General features: G+C 36.7%; 1 protein-coding gene across 14 annotated transcripts in view; it reads right to left on the bottom strand.

The window, feature by feature from the left end:
• KIF16B (kinesin family member 16B) overlaps nucleotides 1-18,573 on the bottom strand; it is a 153,043-nt gene that overhangs the window by 64,934 nt on the left and 69,536 nt on the right. For 11 of the 14 annotated variants that reach the window (XR_003924584.2, XR_003924585.2, XR_003924587.1 and 8 more), the window contains exons 15-20: nucleotides 17,795-17,932; nucleotides 13,469-13,551; nucleotides 13,179-13,267; nucleotides 4,715-4,747; nucleotides 4,270-4,323; nucleotides 1,327-2,682 (exon numbers count right to left, since the gene is read on the bottom strand). Coding sequence is in view for 8 of the 14 variants with exons in the window: in XM_030022323.2 (XP_029878183.1) it covers nucleotides 1,327-2,682; nucleotides 4,270-4,323; nucleotides 4,715-4,747; nucleotides 13,179-13,267; nucleotides 13,469-13,551; nucleotides 17,795-17,932 (1,753 nt within the window). In the remaining 6 variants the exon portion in view is untranslated. The remainder of the gene's footprint in view (nucleotides 1-1,326; nucleotides 2,683-4,269; nucleotides 4,324-4,714; nucleotides 4,748-13,178; nucleotides 13,268-13,468; nucleotides 13,552-17,794; nucleotides 17,933-18,573) is intronic. The other 3 variants (XM_030022325.2, XM_030022321.2, XM_030022322.2) reach the window with 1 other exon arrangement.

The following is an 18,573-nucleotide window of genomic DNA, read 5'->3' as shown; positions in this document are numbered from 1 at the left end:
TGTCTATTTTTGTGGAACATCCTGTTCTTTATAGCTGACTTTAGTCAAGTGAGATGCTTAGTGTAGAAAACCAGATTTTATGTTCAGGACAATTATGAAAAATAATGGCAATATCCACAACAAAACGATAAATCAGTATTGAAACTGCTCAACTAAAAATACACATAATGGACTCTAAATGTTGAAAAAGTGACCCTTACACGGGGTATAGAAAGGAACTATTCTCTTCTGATAATGGTTTAACAGGAAGAGGATACAGAAGAGCTCTTCAATTTGGCTATAGGCAATTTTCTTTTTTTAGGTGGTTTTTCTAATCAAGCATCTGTTTGGAGAGCTTATGAAAGAAGAGTCAGGTAATTAGTGGAATATTAAAAAAACAAATGACAAATGCTACCTCAAGAAAAAACACTTCATTGTTTCACCAATAATCACAGGTTTTAAAGCTCAAGCATTAGCAAATCAGACAACACATTTAAAATGGCAATTCTGCCCTTTTTTCCATACTGCATGGACTAAATGCATTAATCCCAGTGGATTTTTGCTCAGGCCAAAAATAAAACAAAAGATTCTTTCCTCTTCTTCCCCATAGAAAGATCCTCCCTTACCTGAATCACTTTCCTCTGAGCCTCCCATACTTAGGCTGAATGTTACGCTACCAGATATCATAACTGATGACATTGCTTCTGTACCTAAAAGGGTTTGTCATCACATAGAGCTGTATTAAAGCCTCTGTATATTTTCCAATAAGCTTAAAAACCACCATCAAATTTTACAGGGATATATGGCTAGTCTATTTTATTTAGCCCTGAAACCAATAACAAAAAGTTAAACATTACACCTGTTTGAATACCAAAAGTGTTCAATACATCACCGGTTAAGAGAGACAGTTGGCAGTCTACCATAACTATCAGCCTCCAAATCTTGAACAAACATCTAGCTTGTTACTAATAAAGAAACAAAATGTTATACATTAATATTTTAAGAGAAAAAAGTTGTTAGATGGTACATGTTTTTGTAAGGGCAGAACATAAGGTTGGCTGAGCTTTCTAAATAGGTAAAATAATCTATTTCAGTACTGTGATGGCTAATGCAAATACTATACTGCTGAGAATGGGATAAGCATCTGAACACAATAAAAATTAATGAGTGAGCAAGAATCCTTTAAAAAAAACCTACAGACTTTCAATTCTGGGCAAATTACTTGAAACTCCTGAAGAAACTCAAATACTGGGACACAGAACGAGTCGCTCTCTCAACTTCTAAGGTATAAAATTATTCACTTTTTGTGGATAGGTTCTAATAAATGGAAGCTACCACAACACTTACCGTTCTCGGTCTTGTTCAAGGGCTTTCTGCTCAGCTTCTAGACTAGCCTGCAGACCTGCCTGTTCGCTGCAGCTGTTGTTCAAGGTGGCAAGCTTCTGTTTCTGCTCTTCAATTTCAAAGTCTATTGTTGAACGACGTTGCAAAGCAGAGTGCCTCCTTTCTAACTTAGCAACAGCTTGCTCCAGCGCCTCTCTCTGCTGTTTTTCCCTTGATTCAAGTATTTCTTTTTCCTTTTTCCGAACCTTTTCTTCCTGACGAGCTACATTGGCTGTGAATTCAAAGGTTTCTTGAAGCTGCTGCAGTTGATTTGTGCTAGCTCTATACTGGGCAAGCTGCTCCTCTTTTTCTTCTATTTCTTTCTCTATTTGATAGAGAGTATTATCTAACCCTAACAAGCCCCTATCAAGGACTTCAGAAGCTCTTTGTTTTTCTTCCAGCAGAGCTGGCAAATGATTACTCTTCAGATACTCAAGCTGGCGTACTTTAGATTGGAGCCTGTACTCCGCTGGCTTAATCTTGTCAACTTCCTCAGCCTTGACTACAGCATCCACAAAGTTTTCATCATCTCTCTTGACATTTAAATGTTCTTCATGTGCAAATTTTAATTGTTCCAGAGCTCTTTTTTCATCTGCTATTTCCTTTTCTAGGTGATCCATTTGCTGAACTAAATCTTTTTCCAAAATAGTCAACTGTTGCAGTTGTTTCCTTTTAAACTCTATGAAATCATGCTGTGCTTTTTCTAAGTCTTCACAGTTTTCATCACCTTCAGATCGGGCTTCTTTGACTTTCAAAAGAGATTCTCTAATATTCTCAAGATCTCTTTTCTCTTCTTCAACTCTTTGTACATCCCCTCTCTTCAGGAGTTCTATCATGACCTGCTTTTCTCGAAGCTGTTCTTCTAAATGAGCCACCAGCATCACCTGCTCCCTTTCTTGTTCTTCAAGTCTCTTTTTTTCTGATTCCAGCTTAATATACTGTTCATCTTTTTCCTTTTTAAGTTTTTCTAGTTCACGGAAAATCTGCATTTTCTCTGCTTTTTCATTATGATTAAGTTCTTGTAGTCGCTGCAACTCCTCTTTGACCCGGGCAAAAATTTCTTCCTGCTGCTTTTTCTTTTGAAGCTCTATCTCCTGTTGTTCCCGTAATCTCTCTTCTTCAAATTTTTCTTTTTCAGCCAGCAAATCCTTTAACCTGCTCTCAATGTGAACACTTCTCCGTTTCAGACTCTCTTCCTGTTTTCGAATTTGCAGCTGTACTATTTCTGTTTCTTTGCGCTGTGACTCTACTTCTTGCTGCATTCTTACAAGTTCTGCTTTGTCAGACCTTTGTTTTTCTTCCATCTCTTCTATTTGTTTCCTACAGAAAAAATTACATGCAATAATTCAAACTTTTCTTTCTTGTTTTCCAAAAGACAACATATCCTTTAGAAGTTAAAAATGTTTGGACAAGGATTTTGCAGTATATGTAATGGTTTCTTTTTTTAATAGTTTTGGTTTGCCACAGGTTAAGATCCTGCATTGCTTCAAAGTGACTTCAATGCATGAGACGAATGGTAAAGAGATTTTTATGGTCTATTTCAACATAAAAAGTTGTGGATATATGAAATTATAGGAAGATATGTTACATAGCATTTACATTAGAAAATTAGACCATTAGCTCTGTCAAATCCAATAAAAATATTGATAGAACACGAGCGCACACAGTGAAGAGTAAATTATATATTTTTATGTATACATACATTCTCATATACACAACATGTATAAAAGGACTTGATTAGAAATTTGCCTCACCAAATTTAAGCCAACTGATGAATTAAAACAATGTCTTCTCTTTAGGTGAACCCAACTGAATTATTGATAAACAGGATTATAAGCTTAGGAACAGAAGTATTTGAGAGAGAAATTACTTTAAGACAAATTATTATGTCCTGTGCAATCTCTCTTTTAAAGGTTCTAGTGGATTCCAAATGAGGACAGACTAAGACTTGAAGGTCACCATTATCCCCATAATGCTATCACCTGAGTACATGTAGAAACAATCCGCAAGTCAGTTGGTTATTTTGCAAGAAGTTAACATCAGATAAATTAAAGCACAAGCAAAACAACTTCAGCACAATCTGAATTCAAATCCTATCAACATAACAAAGAGGATAAATACCAGTGATTCTGTTGCATCTTTTTCTGAATAACATCTTCTAATGCTTCAGAGTTTCACGGGTTTTCTGAGTTTGCTTAGCTTAATCCAAATACATTAACAGCTCTTTCAAAATGGAGCAAGCAGTCTAAAGCTGAGATGGCAGAAAGTGTCTTTCAGCTTATGAATCTAATGAATGCTGTGATCTGCAACAAGGTGAGAGCTACTACTTCTAAAAATCTTAGCAGGTATGATGAGCCAGAACAGTCAGCTCCATTTGCCAGCTGAGGTCAATACTTTCTTTTGTACTTCAAACTGATTTCTAAATAACGTCCTGATGATATGATTAGTATGCTCATACCAGCACTACAGTTATATTTAAGAGAACCAGAGTTTATAGCATTAGTTGTCCTAATGAAGATTCACTCCAAAGGCAACTAAAACATAAAAAAAGATCTGAATAAAGAATATAATTTGCCATCTTTTCGAATAACATAATGAAAGTTAAGAGCGAAAGTAATACATTACATTTGTATGATCTGCCATCCTCATACCTTTGTGTTTGGTGTTTCCCTTGCTAAAGATCACATTTAGCTACAATTCAGCTTGTCTGTTACTGATCAGTAAGAATGAGCAGTTCAAGAAAATAACCAAAATCTTCACAGAAGATAAAACAAGATAAAATTATTTATATCAGGAACCTCTGCTTGCTGAGTAACAACATGATTCCAAATTAATCATTTCAATGAGTCTACAATGTGTATATATATTCACACACATATACATAAAGACCACAGAGAATAACGTTACCTTTTACTTTCTAATTTTTCAAGCTCCTCTCGTTGTTGCCTCTCAAATTCTAGCCTGATTTTAAAAAAAGAACACAGTAAAAAGGTTATTTCCTGAATATCACAAAAAATAGGAAGACATGATGCAATTCAGTGTGTGTTTAGAAGATTATAACAATAGTACAAATCAAAAGTTTTAAAAAACTACTTTCTACAATAGCAGAAAATATTTCCTTCATTAGGGTTACGAATTAGATATCATGCTGTCTGACCCAAATACAACAGAAAAGTAAATTAATTTCTTAATTAAGTACTTAATTTACTTAATAAAGTAAATAAATTTGCAAAAAAACCCCGAACTATTTAAAAAGTAAAGTTAAACAAGACAGATAAACTATTAGCATAGCCTCTGCAAGTTAACTACATGCAGACATGGCAATCAATACATAGAAATTGAATTTCTCTACCTTAGACAGATTGGTCCTTTTACAGGGAAAAGACTGCCATGGGAGGCAGAGGGAAACAGAGCAATCAATTAAGAAAGGAATTGATAGAAAAAACATTAGCCGTACAGAAGATTTTAAAGTCAACAACAGTTTTTTTTATTAGAGGTTAAATTGGTTAGATTCATAGAACAATCATCACATTACTATTCAAAAGTAAAATTTAAATAATTGTTCTTTCTAAACACATTTTTCAAATGCCAGTGACATGGTTTATTAACTTGGCCACTTCTGAGAAGGGAAAGAGCTACAAAAGTATGCTACCACATGCTCGTAGTTCTTCCTTTTCCTCCACAGGACAAAAAAAAAAAAAACAAACCCTGAAACCCGAAATATTACTATGATGTAACCAGCGGGGCTGAAAAACCTCAAATTCCTGCAAAATGAAACACTCAAGCACAGAACACAATCCAAACCCATTTATCTAAAATATTTTGAGGTCTTAATGTATTTAGTTTGATAAGGTTCTGAATAATTACAAGAGAGTATTTTATGTCATTTTTAATATCAGGTCTTATTACAGTTCCACAGAAGGCCTCTTATTTTAATTACCTTTGAATGATTTATTTTTTTTAAGGAAGTTTCTGAAATTAATATCTCTATGCTTTTTTAAATAAAAAAGGAAAATCTGAATTCAGATCCTATCAATATAATAAAGGGGATAAATATCAGTGATTCTGTTGCATCGTTTTCTGAATAACATGTTCTAAAGCTTCAGAGTTTCAGGCTTTTTCTGAGCTTACTTAACCTAGTCCAACTATACAAACACCTTCAGAAAGCTGTAGCGGGTCTGAAATAACTGGATATTTGTGTATTTGGTTGAATATAGAGAACCTATATGTGGACTAAAATATTCAACCAAATACACAAATATCCAACCAAATACATAAATATCCAGTTACTTCAGACCTGTTACACCTTAAGGAGCTTGCAGATTAGTGAGACAGGTTCATAAACACTGAAAAAATGAAGACTGCACTACAAGTTCACTTCAGGTATGTGAGGAACTGCAGTTTAAGATGTCATGACCACAATTATATAACCAAGTTTTTTAAAAGTAGGTTATGTTTAATATTTCTTTATAAAATCATACAAATGCCTATGACAAAAAGGAATTGCCCTTGGAAACATGCAAAAAATAGACCAATAATCTGAACTTTACAAAGCAATTTAAATGAACTTTGATTCCTACGTGCTCAGGAAGTATCTTTAACCGCTGCAAAGGCAGAGAAAAACTAGTTTAACAAAATCAATTTTTCCCTATTTCTCACAAATTCATTTTAAAAAAAGCCTTCTACAATGCCTAAGGGATTAGCAAATGTAGATTTTTATACACAGCTCCAGATAACCAGAGCCCTCATGTAAATATCTCACCAAGAGCCCCTTCATATTTGCATTAAAACTATGTCTAGGATAGGCACTATCTCAATATTTCAGCACAAGAAGAGATGACAACAACTTAGTATTTTTAATTTGAGCACAATTTCTGTTGCAGCAATGCAAAATCCACGAAGTTATGCAAGAGAACAAAAAGCAATCTTAAGGGACCTTCGAAATGCAAAAGCTTAATTCAAGGGTTACCATGTGCTTATATTTTTTTTCTTTTTTTTTTTTTTTTTTTTTTTTTTTTTTTAAGCTATACCTCAATAAGCCCTTGCTTCGGCTATGGTCTGCTGCCTCTGGAATTCATAGATGTTAGTTATCACTTCTTACCTATGGTTTGGCTAACAAATGGCACTATACTCATTACTTCAGCTGAAAATAATATAGACCCTGAGGAATATAGCTCTGGTCTGTGGAAATGCAGATGTCTGTTGAGCGCTGTCAGACGTAGATCATCTTTGCTTAGACAGTTGGCAAAGATGATTTACAAGTATTCCCATGTGTCATGGTTTAACCCCAGCCAGCGACTAAGCACCACGCAACAGCTCACTCACTTCCCTCCCACCCAGTGGGATGGGGGAGAGAATTGAAAAGAAAAAGGTAAAACTCGTGGGTTGAGATAAAAACAGTTTAACAGAACAGAAAGGAAGAAACTAATAATGATAATAACAACAATAATAAAATGACAATAATAATAATAATAGGATTGGAATATACAAAACAAGTGATGCACAATCCAATTGCTCACCACTCACCGACCAATGCCCAGTTAGTTCCCGAGCAGCGATCCCCCCAGGCCAACTCCCCCCAGTTTATATATCGGACACGATGTCACATGGTATGGAATAGCCTGTTGGCCAGTTTGCATCAGCTGTCCTGGCTGTGTCCCCTCCCATCTTCTCATGCCCCTCCAGCTTTCTCGCTGACTGGGCATGAGAAGCTGAAAAATCCTTGACTTAGTCTAAACATTACTTAGCAACAACTGAAAACATCAGTGTGTTATCAACATTCTTCTCACACTGAATCCAAAACATTGCACTATACCAGCTACTAGAAAGAAAATTAACTCTACCCCATCCAAAACCAGGACACCATGCTTCGTTAAGCCATAATGACATAAAATGTTTCACATCGGCTAACTTAATGTGCAAAGATAGAGCAAAAATCTTTGGATATTTTGACTGTCCTGTAAAACACATAATTTGGCAAACATATTTTATATAAGCATAAAAACGGTAACTAGCTTTTGATTGAGATCTGATACAAGGAATATCAGCCATCGCAGGAATCAGTCTGATATAAAAACTGGTCAGTGGTAAAAACTCTGTGATTTTCTCTGTGAAGAATTGTCTCTAATACCTTCAACAGTGGTGTCATGACAATCAGTTTTACCTTACACTGAAATAAAAACTGGTGCTGCTCAAAAGATTGTTCAGGAAAGAGGAATTAACTATGCAAAAGTGGTTTGTTCTTCAGTGAAAATGGCTATTTGCCAAAGACAAATATGGATCATCATCAACACCCCATTCAACAGCTTCCAAATGCTACACCCAATTGTTTTAAAAATGCACATTTAAAGCATTTTAGTCAAGTAAATACTCCTATGAAGAGAAGGGCTAACACAGCCTGGTGTTTTGCTGCTACATAGATTCTGTGGTGCCTAAGAAGGTCTGAGCTCCACTGAAGGCTCTCCTACCAAGGGGTTATTCACAGTGTCTCTATTCTCTCTCAAAGGTGCTCACACTGGAGCCTTTATTTCTGCAGGGGTAATATCAATGCCTGCCTTCCTTAGCTGGCTGCCTATTTTCTCAATATATTTAGGAATTCACCATTTTTAAGACCATTACCTCTGCAATATTTGCTTCAAACTGGTTATGGGCTCAAAGTTATTTCAGGACAGGAGATAATCTGGGGAGGCAGGACAGGCAGTCAATGATTGCAGAAACCTTGTTTATTGAAGAAGCTAGTAAAAAAAAAAAAATCTCAGCATCACCGAAAAAATCACTGGCTATAACAAATCACTGCCAGTTTTACAAAGCACAGATGCAATACTGATGTTTTCTGGTTTAGTCTACCTGTAATAAAAATCTTTTTCACATAACCTCTACTCCCTTTATTAATATGAGCACCACTGTGAATAGAAAAAAATATTAGCTTGAAATTAAAAAGAAAGAGACAAAGATATTAAAGACTAGAATCCACTCTTTCTTCTCTCATAGACCTATCACAAAAGAACGTAATCTGATCAGTGTTGAATTAAATAGACACCATTTTCCTCGAAAACGTGGCATATCTAGTGATAAGAGCAGTGTCGATAAGCTGCAGAGAAAGGAAGTCAGTTCTACTAGCACAGTACTACAATACCTTAATTTACACAGCACAAAAGTGCTATCTGGTACTACATCTGTTAGGAAAGACTGAGTACTGGCAAGACTACAAAGATGTTACAATGCTGTTCAGTAGCCCAATTTATGAAACTCATTTAAAAAACAAAACAAAAACCCCCATGCTAAATCCATGACAAGACCAAGGTTTCTCATGAGTGATTTTAGAGTTACAGTATAATGTACCTTACAAAAGGTCCACAAATGAAATCTTCAGCATAAATCTATGTGCAAAATTCTATTTTATCCAAAGCTTATTATCTGAAGCAGTGTTGCATGACATCAGATTAAAGACAAAGACTGGGAACAAGCAGAACAAAGAATTTTGCATGTTAAGCCAAAATTTTATGCAACTATCTCCACATATGGGAAAACAGCCAAACAGAACACACACACGCACACACACACCCCAAAAGCCACACACAAAGACCACCCATCTGAAAACACAATTAAATATAACACTGATTTTCACAAGGGAAAGATACAGATATAGTAAGCAAGATCCATCATTTATCTGCTTTCACAACAACTGAAAATAATACCCCACAGGCTCTTTTCCCATTGATTGCTAGACGCAAGATCTTACAAGCCGTTCATTGCAACCTACAGACACTGCAAATTTAGCTACCAGTCTTTAGGTTATCAAAACTGAAAATGGAAGAAAGGTGGTCTTGAAAGTGCTAAATTAACAATAGGCAGAATGCTAGTCAGCTACAGAAGTCACAAAAAAAAAAAAACCCAAAAAACAGAGGGCCAGCTACTGAATCTGGATGTACAATGCTGGTGGTCAGTATAGCACCATTATGTTATGAGAAACTGATACTACAATCTATTGTAATAAAGGGTCATACCAAAGGACCACGTCCTACTTTGTTCCTGATGAAAAAAAAAAAGTCCAGACCAAATTTAGTGTAGGGTATTCTTTTCCATCTGCACTTTTCGAAGAAGCAAGATGCTCACCCCCACCTAACGCCTTGGGTAAAATTACCCTGCCTTTGATATCTGAAGATCAGATTTATTGAATGTTTTACCCAGGCTGAACAGAGTCACCACTCAGAAGAATAACCACTGCAGCACTGTACTTGCTAAGCAGCATTCCTAGTTGGAAGTACAGAGCTCAAGCATTCTGCAAGCTGCCTAACTCTTTACAAATACAATGCCATAAGCTTTGAATTATTACTAAGGCCTAAATGCTTAGTGTCTGCTTTATTCAAAATGTATTCTTTTCTTTAACTTGCATTTACCCTGGCCACCTGTTCCTCCTAAAGCAACACTTTCTGCAGAATTATCTCCTTGGGACAAGCTCACCACAAGATCAGAAAAAACCCAGTGCTGTCACAAAGGAGGAGATGGAAAGAAAACAGTGTTAGCATCAACATAAATAAATTTAAAACAGTCATGGAACCCCAGACTAAGCTCAAAAGCTGCTGTTGCCAAATTGCTCTCCATAAAGATGCATCAGTTATGGAAGATAACTTTCTTCTATGATTTTTAAGACCAGGGCTCAGTTAAGCGGCAGTGCAAACCTCAGAGCCCACCTTCTATTTGCAGCAGTCATGAAAGCAGTAAAAACAGTCATACTTGAGGTTTGCTTTGTTTGGGCTTTTTTTTTTTTTTTTGGTTGGTTGGTTGGTAGGTTTTGGTTTTGGATACGCAACCATTGGGACCAGTACTGTTCAATATCTTCATCAATGACATGGACAGCGGGATCGAGCGCCCCCTCAGCAAGTCTGCAGATGACACCAAGCTGTGTGCTGCAGTTGACGCGCCTGAGTGTTGGGACGCCATCCAGAGGGACCTGGACGAGCTCGAGAAGTGGGCCCATGTGAACCTCATAAGGTTCAACAAGGCCAAGTGCAGGGTCCTGCCTCTGGGTCGGGGCAACCCCCGGTATCAATACAGGCTTGGGGGATGAAGGGACTGAGAGCAGCCCTGCCGAGAAGGACTTGGGGGTACCGGTGGGTGAAAAGCTGGACGTGAGCCGACAACGTGCGCTCGCAGCCCAGAAGACCATTCGTATTCTGGGCCGCATCAAAAGAAGCGAGGCCAGCAGGTCGAGGGAGGCGATTCTGCCCCTCTACTCCACTCTGGTGAGACTCCACCTGGAGTACTGAATCCAGCTCTGGAGCCCTCGGTACAGGAAAGACATGGACCTGTTGGAGTGGCTCCAGAGGAGGGCCACAAAAATGGTCAGGGGGATGGAACACCTCTCCTATGAAGAAAGCCTGAGAGAGTTAGGGTTATTCAGCCCGGAGAAGAGAAGGCTCCAGGGAGACCTTACTGCAGCCTTTCAATACCTAAAGGGGGCTCATAAGAAAACTGGGGACAAACTTTTTAGCGGGGCCTGTTGTGACAGGACAAGGGGTAATGGTTTTAAACTAAAAGAGGGTAGGTTTTGACTAGATATAAGGAAGACATTTTTTACAATGAGGGTGGTGAAACACTGGCACAAGTTGCCCAGAGAGGTGGTAGATGCCCCATCCCTGGAAACATTCCAGGTCAGGTTGGACGGGGCTCTGAGCAACCTGATCTCGTTGAAGATGTCCCTACTCATTGCAGGGGGGTTGGACGAGATGACCTTTAAAGGTCCCTTCCAACCCAAACTATTCTATGACTCATGAGCTTCATTGCTTAGAATAACATATGTACATAACGGTGACTATGAAACAACCTCAGGTAGGTTTTATTGCTCACAAACAAGTGACAGTCATGCAGACCTACATTCCTCCTGTAATGTGAGCCTTAAGCATAATCCTTTCTTGTGTTTACAAATTAAGCAGGACAAAATACCTATTCCTGCAAGCCAGTTCACAAAGATTAATTGAATGCAGACTAGCAGGAGAATATCAATAGTTAACTCTCTGCTTGTAGTTTAGTCTAATAAAACACAGGCATGAAAGTGTTCAGGAATATGAAAGGGCTTTCACCCAATCTTAGCCTCAATTTCAACAGCAACAATGCTCCCGTAATCACACCCAAGAAAGGAAAATAAAAGTCAGAAGAAGTGTCAGATGGGAAAAATGGCAGTGTTTCTAAGAATTGCTGCATACATTGATAATTTAATTATATTATTCACACTGTTCGATTTCCAGGAAAGCAAGATGTTTGAAGAACTGATAAGGAAAAAAGAAGCTATATTGCACAGAACATATCAAGGGGAAAGAAGAATTTGCTGCAATCTACTCCATCTGAGACAAGCAAGTATCTCTCCAGACTTTCTCTCACTCACTCTTTTTTTTTTTTTTTTTTTAAATAAGTTACAGGAAAAATCCTCTCTATAAGACACAATTTGGCATTTTCTGAAGACAGTATGAACTTCTTGGGCAGGGAAGTCATTCTTAAGTCCACCTTCAACTGGGCCTTGCCCATGCCATTATATTTTGCTGCAAATTTGAAAGAGCAAAAGTGAGGCAATGCTGAAACTATATGTCCTACTCTATGCTGACTGCAAAGTCAAGGTCAGTACTGAGCAGTATAATGCAATTATTCATAACAGTATTGTACCACAGTAACATTATTAGTCGGGGAAAAGCCCATGGTAGCTGATCAATAACGAGAGGTAACAAACAACAGCCAGAAATCTTCCTCAGCCCACAGAAAATATAATACTAGCAACTATCACTAGAAGTTTTTTAGATCGAACTATTTGAAAAGCTAAAGAAATAGCAAAACATAAACTTTTTTGACCTTCTCCTTCAGCTCTGTCTGAAAAAAAAGATGTAATTTATCAGTGTTATTACACATACTCACTGTATTGAAGACATTGTTTAACTTGAAGTTATTATTACCTGTCCAATCTTCCTAAATGCTAATGGAGAAAGAGCAACCCCACAGTAAAACTTGGGAATAAAGCTGCACTATCCAAGCCTATAATTCAATTTACGGCCAATTTTTCAAAAGTGCATAGGTGGTTAAAGTGCCTCATCTCACACTCAATTCAAAACACAGGCACTAGCTATTGAAAAAAAAATTAGAACAAAATGCCATCAATTCTCTGTAAGTCACTTTAAGAACACTGGTAAAAACATTAAAAACAGCTTCTCTACAATAAGCAGTCTATGTCATTCTAACTATATAATAAAACTGTTTTCCACATCCTAACTTGGCCACCTACTAGGAGGTATATAGGTGAGAACATAAGACATACATTTCCCAGCCTTTTTATGATTGTGTTGGTACTATACGAACTCAAGAAATCTTAATTTTCAGTTTACAATGCATTTTTCTCAGGAAAAATAGTTAACTTGTATTTCTGAAGAAAGTATAAATGTAAAATTTGCCCTATCATTATTGTGCTGAACTGCCTTGGTTAAAATGCAAATGTTGTCTCCCAGATTCCAGGAACTACAACTTCCTTTATGTTAGATCTATCAGTGTGGGTGTTCGCTGGTGCAGTTACACTTGCGTTACTTGGGAGAAATCCCAGGTAAAAGCGAGTTTTAAGCAGGATGGAAAGCTCCTCAGTGTCCCTTCACCCCATTTTCTAGCATGGACTAGTTCAGATAACATTTCTGAAAAGTTCTGGCTTCATTCAGAAGCCCATTATTTAACAAGCATAACCTGAGAACAAAATATTTTCTATTACTGCCATTTGGAACATTCAAACTACTAAAATGAAGAATGGTTGGAATTTTAACAACCGCATTTTAGAATATACTCACCCTGGATTATAAAGCATAACTGCTGACAGGTTCTCACAAGATTTTGAAAGATCTGTCATAGACAAGCTGAAGGAAGACAGCAGTCCACTCTAACAACAGACCATAAAATAAACATATGAGACAAACACTGATGTACTTACAAACTCTTACGTTGTTTCACTTGATGAAATATTAACTAAAGTATGTGAAGCAAATAAAAAAAAAAATCATTGTACAACAATTGAGGTATGTCTATATTAGCAAGAAATTGTGAAAAGGTTTAAATTTACTGAACACTGATTTAATCTCACCTTTCTTTTCTCCCTTAGCTTAGCAGCTTCTTTGGGGTGGTTAAAACGAAACATATTGGTTCTTCCAAGTAATATAACAGCACCTGATGAGAAAAAACACACACCATTCACTGACAACGTTCTGTACCTGAAAATGCCACGCAATTTTTCAGACATGCAATATGTAAGCAAAGACTTCCATTAACAAAGAACAAAATGAAAATATGTTTCGACAATTCAAGTGTATAACAATGCATGGTCACAGCTACATTAACTGATGTATATAGTTTATCCCTTCCACTTCCTACTTAAAAAAAAAAAACAAAACAAAACAAAAAAAAACCCAAACCAAAAAACCCACACATGTTCACACAAACAAAGGTCAATCACATTCATGCAGTTCAGTTAAAGAATAAATATAGGTAGAGGAAGCAGTGAAAGCAGATGCCCCCATTTGATCTATACACTCTTCAACAGTGCTACTTTGGAAGCCACCAGTAGGTACCAGATACAATGGGAACATCCATAAATGTGACTAAGAACAAACTTGTCCATCCACTACCAATCGCAATCAGGCTTGAATCCACCTAACTGAAAGCTCCAGATTTCTATAATTTGTACTTCACTTACCTTTTTCTTCTCTGTGTGGAACAACACTGAAGTTTATCAGCACTCAAAATAGGATTAGGAGACTTTTATATCCAAAAGCTATTTTCTGAGGGAAGAACCTTGAATAATTCATATTGCTCAATGCACGTCTATTATTGTATTTAACCAGTTAAGGTATAGGTCACAAATAATGAGATTCTGGGCAATTCTTATCATATTTTAAAGACAATAGCATCAAGATTAATAATTTCCTACTAGGAAGTATATTGTCAGTGATGTCTCACTACTGTTGTAACATGAAAGTCTTCCAAGTTAACCGCCACAGAATCAAGCATTTATCTGTCAGTCAGTATGAGGCATTCTTAAAGAGAAAAAAAGGACTCCATTACACTCACAGTATGAAAAAACTGCACTTAGACTGTTCACTGCGAATAAATTCTTACCATCTGAGAATGAAATGCTGTCCTTAATAAGGAATGCTCCTGTTAAAATTAGCTTAATTAGGAATATCAACCCAAATAAGGTCATTCAGTCTTGGCAAATAAACAGCAAAAAGCACTATAGTCATGACATCTCTTCTTGCTGTCTACAAAACACCTCAATTTTGGACCATGTGAACAGTTTACCTCAGTCTAATCTTAAAAAGAATTACCTTTCATAAATCTGTACATAGGTTTGTATTGCAAAGCCATTTTGATACCACCTCTTATTTATATGATGACCTTTCCTTCAAGAAGTGTGCTGGGCATACTTTTTATGTAAGCATATGGTTCCCTGACCGTCATGACTGCTGTAGTGAAGAGGCTAAAACTGGTTTTAGTCTACCACTGCTTCATATGCTCACAGTAGTCCCAAACATTTATCTGTTCCACTCCTGCTCACTGCCTGGACGGAGATTTTGTGACAGTGAGGATTTCTATGAAATTCCTTCAGTTACTTTCAAATGAAGATAAAAATAATTATTTGTAAACATTTTTGACCACTTTACTAGGTGGAAGCAACTTAAATAAATAACTTAAAATTTCAGAATGAATATATAGATATGTGTTCCTAACTTCATGAATTTAAAAGAAAACAGGAGAAAGAAGCTTAACAACAAGCACCTGACAGTCAAACCCAGATGGCGGATCATATGAACAACCCCTAGGTTTCTCTTTTAGTACTTCTCTGAATCCTATGATCATTTTTTTATTATTCTGTTACTAAGGAAAAAGTCTACAATCTTAACTCCCACTTGACAGAACTTCAATAAGCATCAGCATCAAAGCCTCTTTAGGAAAAAAAAAGTCTGGACAAAACCATGCAGTCAGATATTTCCTAAGTACCAGGTTCAATTGTGTGCTGTTGTACATTGCAGCTCTCCATCAGAATGCAAGTATGCAAAGTGCAGCATAAACATCATCATGGAAACATAACTGGATTTGCTATGGGTTTGCTTTCCTTTTATTTACTGTAAGCAACAATTCTTATTCTCCTTGAATGTTAAATGGCAAAGGAAAAAGCGTTGTCAAATACATTGATAGTACTAACAACAACAACAACAACAACTAAGCAAAAAAGACTTTATCATTTGTGGAGCTCTGATCTCACAATTTAACTGCTTGACTCCAACACATAAATGACCAGAGAGCATAGGGGGGAAAAAAAAAAATAATAAAAAATTTTTATATATAAAAGAAGAATGCCTGTTGAACGTTATCAAGCATCTCTGACCTACACAGATCAATATTTTGGAACTATGCAAACAAGTGTAACTATAATTAAGATCTTACCAACTTCTAAAAGTCACTTCCTTTTTTTTTTTTTTTATTAACGAACTATAAAAAACAAGCAGTGGGAGGTTAGTTAAGGGCTGGCAGTTTGGCCTAAAAACCTGAAAACTTGGTTTATGTTGAGGATATATTTAAGGTAAAGAACAAACTCTAATCGTGAGTATTAATTCAGTTACCTCTAGAAATCCTACCATATGTTCTTAAGAATAAAAAATAAGTAAGTTACATTTATACAAAAAGGCCACATTAGCCAGAATTCGCAAAGGCTGCAAGTAATCTGTAGAAGGAAGGTGGTAATTAATTATTATGCTTCTTTTTTTTTTAAACTCTATGACAGTCTAAAAACTTAACATATTTTCAAATGAACAGTTATTAATGATGAACGGAAACATTTAAATATATGAGCAGTTAATCAGCATTACCTAAAGTGGATATTTAGGGAGGCTGGCACTTCATGCTGTGAGAGTAAATGCTAACACAGCCAAGATACACAGTTTGTGCACGAGTCATTAAACTAGTTATTTCATCAGCTTTGCCCACCTGATGTCATAGGTGCCATCTTTCTGTTAGACTCAGTCTGGTTACACAGGCTTAAGGTCAGCTTATGCAGCTGTGTTTTCACAATTTAGGAACGCAAATGAACCCTTTCCCCTTCTTTTGAGTTGCAAATTTCATTAAACAGAAATTTGGGAGGAAAAAAGTCATGTTTCCACTCTTCACAGTACAAAAAATCAAGTTGCTACATATGCCTGGAAGAGGGAAATAGCATCCAAACTCCTCCATTCTTCAGAGGCACATCAAACCTTTACTGCCTTTGAAATGCAGTAGGATAAAGTAAAGATGAGTCATTGCAACTCAGCTCTTTTTGTTTACAGTGTTATTTGCCATTAACATCAATGTTTCTTTTTGCTAACAATTTATCAATGGGATTTACCCAAACACAAGACAAAGGGGGCTGGAATTTTGGTTTTTTCCCCCAGTATCTGTAACAGAAACAAGAATATATATCTCTCATTTTCCATGAAGAAATAGACACTTTACAAAATCCATGTCCCCTCTCTACGCCAAAACTCTTTACTTCCTGAAAGCAGACTTTTGAAGCACTTGTTTGAGTTCATTAAAGATGCAAGACTTTCCTTGTTCAACACTGCATTCTTCCTTTGTTAGAATAAGCTTACTCTGAAAGCTTCTTTCCAGGAATGGAAAATGAGATTGTTTTTCAGCAGCTGAGCTGTGTCACAGCCTCACTTCTAAACAGGTCTTCAGCTCATTGCTAAATGGGAAGACATTCTTGGGTGCTCCTGGAAGATAAAATATCCCAAACCTCCACTGCAGCACTCACCGGCTTGTTAGCCAGTCCTTTCCAGGCCAACACAATACACCTTTGTTCCCAGCTGTCCCAGCTGCTTTTTCATTTCCAGATTTTAAGGCTTTTATATTAAAATTATAATTCTCTAAACTTCCTCCATGAGGGTTAGCCTCCCCCTTTTTGCCATTTCCCTACAGCTGCAGTGAACAGATACCCCAGCTGAATCTCCTGCTGCACAAGAGGATGTGGCAACAGTGTTAAGTAGGACCAGCCTGAAGCTCAGGGACGGGGGCAGGGGTGTGTCTGACATTATTTTAGTCCTACAGAGTCCAATATTCTTTTTCTTAATATTACAGCAACCTAAAAAATTTGGCATGAGTTCACTTTATGTATAAACGTTGAACAAAATCAAAGGGTAACTATCAAATCATACTCAAGATTATGAAGTGGCTTAAATTAGTAAAGAATTCTCTTTTCACCACATGGCAATTCTTTCACAGAACAAAAACTCTGTAGCTCTCCTCATGGTTTAGGGCTGTAGTTGAGAAGACATGGAATTAAAATTAATTAAACAATAACCCCTTTATATACACACAGTGCTGTTGCCAGAAAGAAACAAAGATACCATATAAAAAATGACATTGTACTAGGTAATACCTTGGTTTAGGTGTGTGGCCTCTGAAATCTGAATACCATTCACAGAACACTGCGCTCCATTCAGTGGTATTAGATTCACAGTACCATTGAGATTTTCAAAGATGCAATGCTCACTTTCCAAATCAAGGCCATGAAGAACTAAATACAAAGAAATGAAATAACACAATGAGTTTCTTAACAGCTAGTAAGATTAGCATACTGATATCAATTTATTAGGGACATATTGCACTACATATCTGAGAGTATCTTTGCTCTTTATTCTGTACAATGTTTTTTTTCTTCCTTCATCCATCCTGCATGCCTAAAATGTCAACGCTGTTTATTGTTTTGTTGTAGTGGAAAGAGAAGTGTGTTGGGTTGCTTGGGGTTTTTTGGTGTAATGTTATTTCCTCCTATGTTTTAGCACCAGATTAGTAAATGCTTCTTTCCTTCTGACAGCAACAAGGAAAGTAAAATTTATGTATTTGTACAGACAAGGGGTTTTTTTGACCGGTTTCTGGGAAATAACAAAAGCTTCTTGACCTTAAAGCAACCATGTTTAAATCTGAAAAGACAGGATATAATCTGTGATTGTAGACTAACAAGGATGGCTGAAATAAGGTTCTTATGTTCTATTATATTCAGGCCTTTTATCAATCAGTTATGCTACTTTCTGTCTCTTCTTCAACTGATCTATGATTATCTCTACCTGTATTGTTTAATACTACAAAGCAATGCAAGTTCGCTAGTTTTATGAAATTTACACAGAAATTTTAATCCAGGCATCTTTTGACAAATAT

The sequence above is a fragment of the Aquila chrysaetos genome, chromosome 8 (genome assembly GCF_900496995.4).
Source record: "Aquila chrysaetos chrysaetos chromosome 8, bAquChr1.4, whole genome shotgun sequence".
Taxonomy (NCBI): Eukaryota; Metazoa; Chordata; class Aves; order Accipitriformes; family Accipitridae; genus Aquila; species Aquila chrysaetos.
The sequence above is the reverse complement of the archived record's forward strand: the minus strand, read 5'-3'. Positions and strand labels throughout refer to the sequence as shown.